We start from the raw sequence: 14,294 nt of genomic DNA on the forward strand, positions 1-14,294 counted from the left end.
TTTTTCTTGGCTTTAAGCTTCTTTTCTCCATCACTAACACTGCAAAGTCACCATATCTCTATCAAAACACTCACTTAAACATTCCCATATCACTGAAAGAATAAAGACAATAGTTGTTTTGACGCGTTTTATTTTACCACCGTTTTTAGACAAAGAACAAAGAAAGGACAGCGTCTGATATGAGAGGTTGTCTAAAATGAATGAACGTGTGTGTGTGTTAGATCTTTGTTTCACTCGACTCCTTCCTGGCTACAGACTGCTCAAGTCATGCTATGTTACCTAGCAACAGTTGCCCACTCTGCAAAACACACACACACACACACACACACACACACACACACACACACACACACACACACACACACACACACACACACATGAGTATCAGCAGGCATTCTTGTTATCTGGCAACTGTACTGGCTCTGTTCATCATGACATGAGAACAAAGGAGTGTGTGTGTGTGTGTGTGTGTGTGTGTGTGTGTGTGTGTGTGTGTGTGTGTGTGTGTGTGTGTGTGTGTGTGTGTGGTGCAGCTCTCTCCTTTGAAAGCTGACTCTCTAGCTCTGCCTGCCTTCATAGGTTGTCTGTCCTTCCACTCAGCATGTGTGTATTTGTGCGGCTGCATGCACAGACCTGAAACAGTCGGGGCCTCGTGCCTTGCTTGTAGGCTTGTTAGCCAGCCTGGAGAAGAACCAGTCAGCCGCGTCAGATGCAATTTTGGTTGAAATTGGGTCAATAAAAAGCCCCTCCTCTCCCTGAGCAGATGGAGCAGGGCTAGTGTAATCTCCTGCCTCCTGTGGGTCTGTGTGTGCATGTGTAATTAGAGCTTACCTTTATGCAGTGCAGGCTGCAGATGAAACGTTTGTCTCCTTCTGCTGAAGCAGTTCAGTCCACTCACTTTGATGAGCGATAACCGCACCACACATGTTTAGTAAAGCTGAGAAATAGAAAGTACAACTACACTTGGTTGGTTGTTGTACAAGATTTAATATGTGTGTCTGTGTCTCTGTGAGTGTGTGTTAGATGGACCAGTACCTGGACCAGTGTGTGCTGTTACAGTGGTAGAGGATTAACCTGCTGAGCAGCAATGGACAGATTACTAAATCTGGTTTGTGGTCAGCTGATAAAAGCGTGATGCTGTGGGTGGGTTCAGCATCGGGGCACTCAGCTTCTTTTTCATCCAGCTCTTTTTATTGTTTTTCCAGCAGTTAAACACATAAACATACGCAGGTAAACGTGCAGCGTTGCTCCCACCGCTTCCCTCCACAAACACTGATATATACTCAGGGTGTGCACAGATCACTGTCAGGCAGTGGGCTCTACACATCAAACACAACATAATCATGAAACCATATCACATATTCTCAACATAACTGATGAATGGCTGCCAGGAACCTGGGATTTTCCAGCACAGCCTCTGATGGTGAACCTAATCGTCTCATCACGTCTCTAATCCGCTTCCCAAATGTTGGGGGTCGAGGGTCCTCCCACCTGGTCAGAATCGGTCTTCTAGCCAGCAAAGAGGAGGACGCAGTCGTGTTCGATTCACGCGTATTCAGAGGTGGATCAGATGGAATCAGACCAAGCAGTGAAGTCAGAGGGGTTGGTGGGTCTCAAAGATTGAACTCCATGTAACTTTGGACACTTTGTGGATGGAGCTGGGGTCCACAGTTTGTCCTTAGACCAGTGGAGACGCTGATGAGGTGGAGATGATCTTTAAACCCTGCAGCCAGGTTGTCTCTGGTATTGTTTGTCCCATTTCGCCTCCCATCTGTGTTTAAGGCCCTCTAAGAAAGTCAACCTGGATTCATTAAACACGTTTCACCCAGGATCTGTTCCAAGTCCATTTTCTTTTCAAGTCTGATCCTTTAAATGATGGACTTCATGTCCATTGGAGAAGGTGAAGGTTAACATCCAGGATTAGATGAGACTAAACATCTAATCTGCAAATATCTTAAAAATACCTGAAACCTTTGAGACGACTCTGCAAAGGAAGCAAAGCCGGTATCTCCCATTGACTCCAGCCAGCCGTCAATGCTCTGTGTCTAACTGACGGTGTAAACAGGTGGGCTTTCCTTATTGGAGCAGCAAGCCACAGCTCAGGAAGATTAAAGGCTCTTTTGAATTGATTCCAGATTAGAAATGAATGAATAACCTGTAGAGCTGCAAGACAAGTTTGTTTAGTTGAGCCACCCAACCGCATCTGGCTCCATTCATCCAGTAAAGCAATGGCCGAATATTTGCTGCCCAGTAATGGTGTAGAAAGTTTGGAAGGGACCGGCCACTGATTGTCTGAGGTAGCTGCAGGGTTTCTTTCCTTATCAGTGGTTGTTTTTTGCTCCATAGACACTGAGATAACTGACTATCTGAGTTGATAAAGTTTAGGGACATTTTCATAGAGTTAATCGCTCCTCCTGCAGAAAGGTAGTGTTTCCTCTATTCTGTCCCTGTTTTGTTTTAAATAGTGCAGTCATGCAACCTATTTAATAAAAGCAACCTCTTTGACCCTCATTCTTTGGATAATTGTGGTCCCATTTCTAAACATCACTTTCTCTCCAGGGTTTTAGAAGCGATCGTCACTGAACAGCTGATTGCTTACTTTGACTAAATGAGGCTTTTCAAACACTCCAATCAGGTTTCTCAGCACAGAGGGACGAATGAGGCTGGCTGCTGCCTCTGCTGGTAGATCGTCTGTTGTAGTTTCATCATTGAACACTGGATAACTGTATTTTATTGATTTAGTCTTGTGTATATAAGGAGAAATGGAGTCATTTAAAATGTAAGAAACACTGTAATCATTAAAGAGTTCAAGTAAACTCGTACAGTCACATCTTGTTTAAATCACCTGGCTGTGTACACAGGCAGGAAGGCCAAAAAAGCCCATTTTCTAAATGCTGGTTGGTCTACATGAATACTGTAGATCAGTGGCACATTTGGCAGCTGTCGTTTTGCCTAATGTGTATGTGAGAAATAAATTATGAGCTCAAATATTAAGCAGCCCTGAGGGAGGGAAGGTAACAGGGTCGTTGCTGCTGTCTCCTCTGAGCACCACCAGGCACTTTCCTACACGTTAGACCTGCTACAGCGACTCGATGCTGGGCAACATTTTGCCAGCATCTGGTGAATGTAGCCGCCTGCTAATAATACTGAATGGAGTTGCTAATAATAGCAGGAGTAATGGCACTCGTAGTATTGTCTCCTTCCTGCTATGTTGTCATTTTGTAAACACACGATTGTCAGTAAACTTGTGTTGAACGGAGCTGAAGGGGAAGGAAGTGGAGGAGCAGAAGTGAGGCGGGTCAGTGGCGAGGGAACAATCTGAAAGGCGAGGGGAGAAAGTGAAAGACGCTCAGTCAAAGAGCGCTGTGAGGAAATAGGACGGTCCTGCGTCACACAGAGAGAGCGAGAGAGGAAGTGTGTGTCAGCCGGCCCTGCCTCTCTCCCTCCCTCCCTCCCTCCCTCTCATCTCTCTCCCTCCTTGCGTCAGCAGCAGTTAAAATGTCGGCTGTGTAGCTAGTCCTCCGCTCTGCTCTCTCCCTCTTGGCCATCTGTCTCTTCTTACCACAGGAGGAAACCGCACTCTGTTGCTCTTCCTCGCCCGTTCTTTTTCACTTCGTCATCCTTTTCTTTCTTCCTGTCTCTGCCCCGGTTGCTGGATCAGAGCTAGTTTTTCTCCAAAGCCATCGCCTCTCAGTGTTAGTTTGGACACGGAGGACAGAGGTAATGTTACACTTTTATATCCTCTGCTGTTTCGGAAGAACTGTTGTGGTTTACATTTTGAAGCAGGCCTGAGTTTGATTGATGAAGTAACGCATTTGAGTAACACATACTGGCTGTGAACTGTGGAAACTACCCACAGCTTCTATTCTGGGAATGCTGCTCCGTCCTAGGTGTTGTCTTCTGGGGTGTTTGAGTGTTGGAGAGCTGCTTTTTCTGCCTCCGCTTGTACCTGCTCCAAAAAATGTCACGTACTTTGCCCGTCCTACATGTGTAACGACTGCTGTGGAGCAGAAGCTGCCATTAAGCTGTAATGAACAAATATAAAAGGCTGTATTAACACAGATGTTCCTGTACACGACGCGTGTGATCCATAATCACATGGGATACTCAGTGGGAACTACTCTTACTAAAATGTGTTTAGCAGCAAATTCATCTGGTTTTTTGTGAACTCGGACAGAAATCGCAGTTGGAAGAAGTGAGAACTTAACCCGTGAGACAAACCGGGAGCATGTAGGCAGCTCCCTGATCCAGGACCGGCTGATCCAGGACCGGCTGATCCAGGACCGGCTGATCCAGGACCGGCTGATCCAGGACCGGCTGATCCAGGACCAGCTGATCCTGTTTGCTTCTCCAAAACTACCAGAGAATCAGATTAGCATATCGCTGTGGATGTAAGACAGTAATGATGAGGCAGCTTAAAGAGCTGTGGATATTGAAGCTAAAGGTGAAATCCAGCCAAAGCATGAAAGGAGTTTATTAGAAACTATTATACAAATAATTTTATATAATAAATTCTACAGTTTATTAGATGCTGTGAGATTCTGCAATATTGCATATGTCGTCCTTGTATCAAATTGCAGGGCACATGTAATGAGTGTCAAAGTCGTGTCATTGTTACGGGCCTGATTGACACACAGGCCTCGACCTCCAGCAGCCGAGGCAAACGGTTCATTACTATGTACGACAGCAGTTTGGTTTGATGACTCCAGTCATCTACCATCAAAGTAATGAGTAGCTTTGAACACAGCCTGTGGATTTCTGGAGTAGAAACCGTTGTGTGTGTGACCCACTTAGACAGCACCGCTCGTCAGCGCAGCACTGCACCAAGATCAGATTCACAAATCTTATAAATCTTTTGCGTTTTTAGACATCGCAAACATGAAAAGTGCCCAACACGCTCTTGTGTTCGTGTAGAGAACCTACAGACGACGTTGTTATTCGGAGAGCTGAGCTGCTCGTTTGCTTTCAACGCCATGGAAGAATAAATCTCTGATACTAAGAGAGGTTTTCACGTACAGTTGAGCCTCATTTGGATTTAAAGGTCATTTCATGTTTCAGGTAGGATCATGTCTGTGTTGCAGAGTGTTGTTTGTGCGGTTGTGTAGAGCACAGTTGTGCCGTATTGTCCCCAGTGGAGGAAGATTCTTTGAAGTACAGCAGCCCCTCGCTATAACACGGTTCACCTTTCGCAGCTTTGCTCTTTTGCGGATTATTTTTGTCGATTTTGCAGGTTTTTTTTGTTTTATTACAGCACATTGTGTTCTGCGTCCCGATTGGCTGTAGACCATAGTCAATCAGTCTCGTGCTGTGTCTCCTGTACAGCACAGAGTGCGTTCAGCTTGTCACATTTACATAAATCTTCGATCCCAGCAGTGTGACTCTGCTGCACTGTATGTTTGTACGTTTTCTCCCCAACAAACACAACAACGTCGATGAAACGTTTTGCACCATCAAAGGCTCCTGTGGTAGCACCCAAAGGCAGAGCAAGATGCTAAAGGAAGGTAGAAGTTACTAGGGCAGGGCAATATGGCCAAAAATATTTGTTGCGATATATATTTAAAAGTTGTGATAACGATATAATTTACGTGAAACAAAATACTTTACAACTCCACAACTTTATTAGTGCAAAAAAAAAAAATCAATGTATTGTCACTTAAACAAGCAGCTGTTTATGTGCATTAAAGTTATATAAAAATGTAACAGTGCAAATGCAAATTCCAGTTTAACCAAAAGGCATTTCCAGTGGAAACTGGCCGACATATCCTCAGCATAACATGTATAACATCCACAAAACTTAAGAGGTTATACACACACAATACAGTAACATTATGTTGAAGCACAGCACGTATCACTCCGCGAGGCTCCGCCTACGACAGCTGTAATGCTCCGACAATCCATCAAGCGGTGCGGCTTCGTAGCTTAGCAGAGTCGCACTGAAACATCTGACGGCTTTTCGAGCGCCGTGCACATAAAATCGTTTCGGTAATAACGACGGCCCGCTAGCACACGCTACCAAAAAATGTGCTTTGTTGTGTATCTGACGGACGAAAGCTACACCAGTTCCACACCAGTGAAGCTGCAGCATTTTTACAAACCAGCTCTGGTTCATCGTTTCATTCAACGATCCGCTTTCGCTCTTCTCGTTCTGCGTCGCCGCCATGCTTTTTCCGCCATGTGCGTATGAAAACAAAGGCACTGCGCCTGCGCGTTTTACCCATATTCTATTGCGATATCTCATTTTCTTATCATTGCCCAACATTATACTGGTATTACTGGTATGATATGGCCCAGCCCTAGAAGTTACTGTATGTTTTAGATTATAATATAATACTGGACTTATTTTTCCACGAATGTTTGAACTCTGAGAGAGTTTAAACAAGAGACAAATGTGTGAAGATGTTCACGCCTGTCTGAGTGTATAAAGTGTGTAGTGAGGTTTTACAGCCTTAAAACTTTATAATAATTGTAGAAAATAAAGCTGACTTTGCTGATGATCGTGGGTTATTTTTAGACCGTAACTCGCGTGATAAACGAGGGAGCGCTGTGCAGTGTACAGTTTCCAGTCTGTGATGATTGTAGATGCTGTATCATGCGCTTCGTTGATGCTGATTGGTCCATTATGTCTTATCAAAGTCAAAGACAGCGCAGCCATCTGCCAGGAACGTTTAGAGCATTCCTCTGCTGACGAGCTGGTCAAAGTGCCACAACTACTACCAGTGATTGGCTGACCATGAGACTGTGCTTGATTGGCCAACCACCTTGCCTAACCTGAAGCCAATAGAGAACCTACTGATTATTATTATCAAGAGGAAACAGCAGCAGTCTGATGCAGCAGACATGCAGCTCTGTAGTTCAGGCTTTGCCACAGTAATGTGGGATCACTGAGGGACAGTACTGGTGCAAACCCAGCTTTGCACTACGCTGCTTTTGAGTTATATGATGACATTTAGAATAATTGTTGACAGCGACAGTATAGTTTGTGAAATTATCAAACGATACTGTCCATGCACAGTATCGTCACCTGGTGTAGTCACCTGCAGATATCACCTGGTCCACTATCTGAATTCATTTACAAAGTGATGGTTAAAGGACGTCTCACTCTTCATGGGTTCATCGGGTAACTCGCAGTCACTGAGGGCCCTTACTTTAGTTGCTATGATACACAATATCTCAGCTGTAAAAACCCTGCACTTCCCAAGTGTTCCCAAGAGCTCCCAGCTGGACGTTTCCAGCTGGTAAAAACACTTTAGTATGCATGCATGTGTCACGTGATCCAAGCAGATGAGATCTGTAAGTGATCATATAAGTTTGTTTATTCAGCACTCGTACAGTTAGCAGTGTTCTATAGCACAGACATAATGTGCCCGCTGTACACAGACCAACACTCTGAGTGCATTTATGTGGATGCTGTGGGTCATTACTTACTGTGGATTCAACTCCTGGCTTTGATCCCTGAAACACTGACCCTTCAGTGGAAGCGTGCTAAAAACAGCAACACAAACAACTTTAATGAGACTCACTAAACACCAAATGTTTGAATGCACATCTGTCAGTGTCTCCTAGCAGCACAATTCACCGAGTGAGGGATGTTTGCACGTGTAGGTGGCGTTCTGGGCCCTGGCTGAGCAGTCAGGGCGCTCTGATGGTTCACTGGACATCTTATTGATACGGAGAGTCGAGAGGAAACTGCTCATGTGTGTTTCAATTTGACGCAATCTTTTTCTGATGCTCGTTCTCGCTCTGTCTTTGATGAGGCAGCGGCTTCCTTGAAGCTCGCGTGTGGTAACCTCTTGAGGTTTCTTAGCGAGACATGAGCTCATAATCTCCTCTTCATTCTCCTTTACAATCTATTGAACTTCTGTCAATTATAGACACACAGCAGCAGAGATGTCTTTGTGCTCACGGGGACTGATCTGCTTTCCCAGCATGCCGCTGTGCCGTGTCTGTTCTCCCGAGATGTTCTGGTTCCCCGAGAGTTTTCATTGTATTTTTATCTCTAAATACAAGGACCTCAGTGTGTGTGTGTGTGTGTGTGTGTGTGTGTGTGTGTGTGTGTGTGTGCCTGTCTTGAATCAGTGTGCAGTGTCTTTAAGAAGATGGAGGAGCTGAAGTCCTTTCAGAGGGAGGCGATCAAGGTTTATTTAAAAAGTTCCACTCTTTAATCCAGCAGTCTCAGTGATTTACCACTGATGATTTAAAAACATAATCTCGTCACGTTTTTATGACTCAAGCATTTGTTCATTTTTAAATAAACTCATTTTAGCATTAATTGTTGTCTTTAGGAGAACAAAGTGTTTTTTCTCCATGACCTGGACTAAATGCATGAACACCAGAGTTTCAGCTTAGAGAGCACCTGCATTTGTTTTACGAGCCAAACCCATCGTGGTGAAGTGGAATGTAGAAAAAATCATTTGATCTTTGCTTCTTGTTTTTGTTTTTTCTGATTGATGCAAGTCAAAAATGTTATTTCAAATATAATTTGGTGAAGTTTGTGATTCCAGTGTTATTTATAAAAATGGACCAAGCATAACTTCTGATGTGTAGGACAGCTCCAGTATCTGTTTATAAAACCTTTCCATGGGTTCTGTGTGTGTGGAAGTGACTCAGTGGGTAAACACTCACCTGAACACAAGACTGACGCACGTTTTGAGACCTGAATTTGGGCTCGATGTTCATTTTCGATGGCCGAGCTTTCTGAACTGTTCGGCCAGTTTTGAAATTCGTCTTGAATCAACGTGAAATGCTCGAAAAATTAAATATCGTTTTTTTGGCATTTGCCTTAATTACATAGTGACGAGGAAGACAGACTCGAACCCAGGACACTGCTCTGTGGTTGCTGCTTACCCGCTGAGCTACGCTGGCACAAGCGACGTTGTGAAATTTTCTTTCACAATAAGCTGTTGAGAGTGCCGTGACTCATCAGCCTTGCACCTGTGAATTGCATATAACCTTTGCATTTCCTCTGCTGTTGCTAAATGATGCAGTCATGGAGGCGTCCACAGACAGATACTGAAGCAGTGGGGCAAAGGACAGAGACCAAAGAGAGGGGTCTGAGAGGACATGCACATAGCTGTGGATGTTTCTGAAGACATTTGTGGTGATAATGAAACATAAGTGTGAAAGGTTTAACCTCCTGCTGCGTCCTTTAAACAACCTGACGGTGCACGCTGGGCAGTCTTGGTTTTTAGAAACTAGTATGTTGCAAATCATTTCCTGTACCTTTATAAAATGTCCTGACTCATGTGTTGACCATTGGTTTTGTTAAATAATAATTCAATGCTTCCCATAAAAAGGGAAGATTGTGAATTTGAGATACAGATGACGTGTTTCCTGCTACTGAGTTCTTCTTTCTAAGATCAGCTGGAGACGATCTTTAAATCCAGCAGAGTCGCAGAAAAAACAAGCAAGACTAGAAACGGCAGATCTGCTTGTTGGACCTGGGTAGACCTGCATCACCAGGGTCCAGAAGAACCCTGGATAGACCCTGCTGGCCAGAAATGCTGATGATGTATGACATCCTGGACACTTGTGACATTTGTAACCGTAACCCTCTTAAATACATACAATGCTAGCAATTGCATTCTGCTCGTAAATGCTGGAAATATGATCTGCATGGACAGAAATAGAGTTGCACACACACACACGATGTGCTTCTGCCTCCTGTGGGTGTGTGTTTGGGAGCAGAGCTTCACAGTAGCCATGGTTTTCACCTCTAATCTCTCCACCAGACTGGCCTCGTTATGTAACCATGAACCCACAGCAGCACAAACATGCACTCGTCCACTGCCGTGAGCCTCGTTCTTTCACGTTTCCATTTAGTTTTGTGACTGGTCGACTGACGTCAGGCGCTGAAATATAAACGTATATATTTCTATTTAACGGGATGCAGCCGCTCTCTGCGCAGCATGGGCAGCTGAGCCATAGGCTGACATTGTCAGAGAGCGTGTGCGTGTCTTTGTGTAAAAGCGGGAACATCAAAGTGGAGTGTGCTGCCTTTCAACTGTCAGCCTTCCTCTGCTCATTAATTTATTCATCACTCTGGAGCTCCTCTTCATGCCCTGCTCTGCGTCTCTGTCTCTCTTCATCATGTCTCCGCTCGTGCTTTTCCTCCCTAATCTTTTCCATAGCTCTGTTATTTGTCTCTCGTTCTCCCCGTTTCCTCTTCCTACATTTCTGACATCTGATTTCGTCCCATTAGCTGCAGCTCCAAATGAATCGTACCTGAAATGTATTGTAGAATTGAATATTTCCATGAAACACTGAGATCTAAATATACTCTGGTGACATCTGAACGATTGCTCGCAGAAACGAGCTCCACCATAAAACTGCAGCTGCTGACGGTGATGTGTTTTCTTTACAGACATTTAAGCCGGTGGTGGGGGAGCGCCTGTTGTCTTCAGTGGCAGCAGTGGAATTCTTATTGGACCGGCAGCTGGACTTCCTGTCAGACCACTCAGCCTACCATCCGTACCAGGTATTCACAGCTGGACGGGCTTTTTTCATCTCAGTGTTGGTGTTTGCTGTTTCGATTACGCAGAGATTGAAAAGACTACACCAGCAGCTGTGCTTTTCTATTTCCAGATATTTGCTTTTACGCACATACTTTCATTAAAATGTCTGAAAGTCAGGTAAAAAAAATCCTTGAGATGAATTTTTGTTTCATGCCACTTGTTCAGCATTCCTGCCTCTCGCTGTGATCACGCTTATTCGTGATATTAAACAAATTTATCAGACGTATTTTAGGATCTTGTTGCATGAGTCACTGCACTTGGCCCTACTAACCTAAAAGCAGAATTTAGCGTCTTCATTGTAGTTTCTACTACGTCACTGCACTTAGAGTGGTGCCATAGACGGTGATGAAATCGATCGTGGTCATAGTAGCAGGAAACAGCTTGATAAGCAGTGGAAGGAATTTCCTGCTGATGCAATCATGCATTACAGTTATTATTTGATTTCTATTCACTCTCTAGACTTTCATGTCTCATCTCCACATATGACAAACACATACGTGTCCAGGCACGCGTGGACACACACAGGACTTTAACCCTTTAAAATAATGTGAGTGTCTGCACCGATCCGTCATCATCAAATAAGAGAAAACAGACGGAGAGTGTTTCTGGTGGTCAGCCTGCCAGGTGCGCGGTGGCACAGATGGGCACGTTCGTGACGCTTGTTCATCTCCTGAACTTTTGTCCTGCAAGAGATTTCTGTCAGGAAGAGTGGAGGGAGACAGGGTGGCCCTTTAACACAGAGTAACACAGACTTGTTAGTTAGTAGTAAAACATACAGAGCTCCTGGGAATAGTGAGCATGTCACCTGTACACCTGCAGGTTGAACAGCATTACGTCATAAATGTTTTTGATGCTAGTTCATGTTGTCTGTTTGTCTGCAGAAACACTTGACAGGAACTCGGCGCTGACAGCGAGCTTTGAGTGGTCTGCTGTTACATTAGCACACAAACCCACACTGCAGATAGAAGTGGTCAAGTGAGGCTGATATATGTCTGATATCCATCTATTGTAGGCCAACAGTGGGTCACTGTGTTTGCAGCACCCAGGCAGGAGCCTTGGATGATGAAAGCTATACAGTGCACATCAGTAACACCTTGTTTTGTTTGACCAACAGTTTAAAATCCACAGTTTGTCTGTTTAATGAAGAAATGTGTCCTTCAGCGATTATGATGGGTTGGATATACAACTGAATAGCAGGTAGTGAAGGTGCAGATAGGAAGAAACACTGAGTAGGCCCTGGACTGGATGAGCGGAGGACTGATCCACTGATCCGCTGATCGGGTTGTAGTGTGTGCAGGTGAAGAGCGTCAGCTACGATCATGAATCTAAGGCTGAATGTCAGGATGTATTCCTCATAGGCTGGGTGTCAGAAGAAAAAGACATTCTGGGGTAAGTTGGATAACGTGGTCGTGAGTAGAAATCGGTGGCTGCAGCTCATTGGACGCGTAGGCACAGGAAGTAAACAGACTTCTCTCTTTACGTGCCTCATTCATCCATCCATTCAAGCACTTGTTTAAAGTGCTTTCTATGATTACACTGACAGAGGGAGACTGCTATCATAACAGTCTCCCTCTGATGGACCCATTAGAGAGCAGGTTGGTCTTAATACCCTGCCTAAGAACATTGGGCATGCAGACTTACCTTTCAGTGGGTAGATGGTCCCGCTCTACCTCCAGGGCTACAGCCGCCCCTGAACAGAGGTTGATTAGATGGTGTTGGGTCGATAAGGAGGGCAGTGGATGTTGTGAAAAGGCTGTGGTCAGTATAGAGTGACGTGCAAAAGTGGATGAACGTACACACAGGTGGACTGCATGATTTTCAGAAGCTGCAATTTGAAAGAGGGACTGTGAGGTGGCAGTAGCTGCCGGGGGAGTGGTCAGGGGCTAGTTTGTAGGATGAGTTTGGAAATCAAGAAGAGGAAGTGAACTAAGACAAAAGGCTTGGATTACATGGTGGAAACTAACGAAGAAAGAATGTTGGTGAGGGGAAGATTTGAGCTGGGCGATGAGTGGTAGGGACGAGTCACCACATGACTGATAAAGTACTGCTGAGGGGAGCTGCCAGGAAGGTGTTTGATCTCATTACTAACTTCTTCCTCTGGAGCCTACAGAGCAAGAGCTGCGGTTTAGAATGAGTAAAGAAAAGTCAGGGAGATGTAGACAGTAGACAGGAGTACTGGGAGACTAGTATGGCATATAGAGAGGTGGGAATGGTTTATAGTGAGTTATAGGCGAGGCTGGATACCAGAGAAACACAGTGGGACCTGTATCAGCTGGCTGGGCAGAGATCAGGGATACAGATGGAAACATAATGAGTGAGAGGATGCATGAAGAAGTGTACTGTTACCTGTTTTAAAGAGCAAAGGTGATGTGCAGCACTGTAGTAACTACAGAGGGACGCGCTGATGTGATGCTCACGGGGCAGCACTGCAGGTGTGCTGTTAGCTTTGCGAGTGTTTATGAAGACGTTTAGAGAAGGAACTGCACTTTGTCTCGTGGAGTTAGAGAGACTATGATGGTGCCAGGAGAGTAAATGTGGTGCTGCATGAGGACGTCAGGAGAAGAGAAGTATGTGAGGATGGTGCAGGGCATCCACGGGGATAGCGACACAGTGGTGAAGTGTGCAGCTGCTGGATTACACCAGCATCTGCTTTGAGCCCCTCAGATGAGGTCATGCAGGAGTGTGTGCGGAGTATGATGTTTGCAGACGGCAGAGAAGAGAAATCAAAGTCATTAGAAGCAAGACGGAGTTAGAGAGAGAGAAGCAGGTGCCGATGAGGCTCTTACACCAAGACAGGAGGCTGAGGATGCTCAGATGTTCATTGGGAGTGAGCAGCATTAGAAACGAGTCCATCGGAGCAGCAGTTCAGGCTGAGACGGTTTGGGCATGTGCAAAGCAGGGATGGTGGAAATACTGGACAAAGTGTGATGAATGTGGAGCTACTGGGCAGATTTCATGGATGTAGTGACAGAGGAGGATACGGAGGACAGGGTGAGATGGAGGTGAATGATCTGCTGTGGCAACGCCTGAAGGCTGTAGCTGGAAAGAAGAAGCAGCCTATAAAAATGAGATGAAACTGAAACAGCCTTAATAAAAATGATGAACAATCATAGTACTTTGTTACTTTTGATATGTGTGCCGCTGAGTGCTGGTGCCTTTTCTTTAATGAGCGGAAATGAAAATGGCCACGTCGTTCCTGCTTTACTCTACGCTCCAACCATACTGGTCCCATTTCTGTTATGGCCAGAAGGCTCATTAAAGCAGGAATGTTGATTTGAAATGAGCCTTCTGGCTGTCCTGTCCTAACCTGCTCACAGCGACTGAGAGCAGCGTGGAAACTCAGACCTCCCTGCTGCCTTTATGCGAGTGATGATTTTCATCAAGAGGATTTCTTTACTAAGAACGTCAGATTTGTTGATTTTGAGCACATTTTGTACACATTGTAACCAAATTAAATGTGCTAATGAAAAATGAGTCATTCATAATTATGTTGGATACAGCAGCCATGGAGGGACGCTGGCTGTGGAGCGCAGGGAGGTCTGTCTGCTGGATGTAACACTGCCAAACCTGAACATGACCATAAGCTGCGTGTGCAGTCTGTCCTCTGATTGACATGTTTGCACGTGACTGACTCACACCTTGGGCAGAAGTTCATATTTAACCCAAGTCAAAAAAAGCAACATGTATTGTGTTTGCAGTCACACAGAAGTTGAATCAGCTGCTGCCGTGATTTGTTTTATAGATTTCCACACACTGTACAACTTTTATGCATGATGTAGCGTG

At 44.9% G+C, this 14,294-nt stretch overlaps 1 protein-coding gene across 5 annotated transcripts in view; it reads left to right on the top strand.

Moving 5' to 3' along the window:
• Positions 1 to 14,294, top strand: part of jmjd1cb (jumonji domain containing 1Cb) — a 116,599-nt gene that overhangs the window by 67,748 nt on the left and 34,557 nt on the right. For 4 of the 5 annotated variants that reach the window (XM_080305680.1, XM_026177542.2, XM_080305681.1 and 1 more), the window contains exon 3: positions 10,361 to 10,474. In XM_080305680.1, the coding sequence (XP_080161806.1) occupies positions 10,361 to 10,474 (114 nt within the window). Of the gene's footprint in view, positions 1 to 3,491; positions 3,721 to 10,360; positions 10,475 to 14,294 lie in introns of those variants that run through there. The other variant, XM_080305682.1, reaches the window with a different exon arrangement.

This window comes from Astatotilapia calliptera, chromosome 8 (assembly GCF_964374335.1).
Source record: "Astatotilapia calliptera chromosome 8, fAstCal68.1, whole genome shotgun sequence".
In the NCBI taxonomy this organism is placed as follows: domain Eukaryota; kingdom Metazoa; phylum Chordata; class Actinopteri; order Cichliformes; family Cichlidae; genus Astatotilapia; species Astatotilapia calliptera.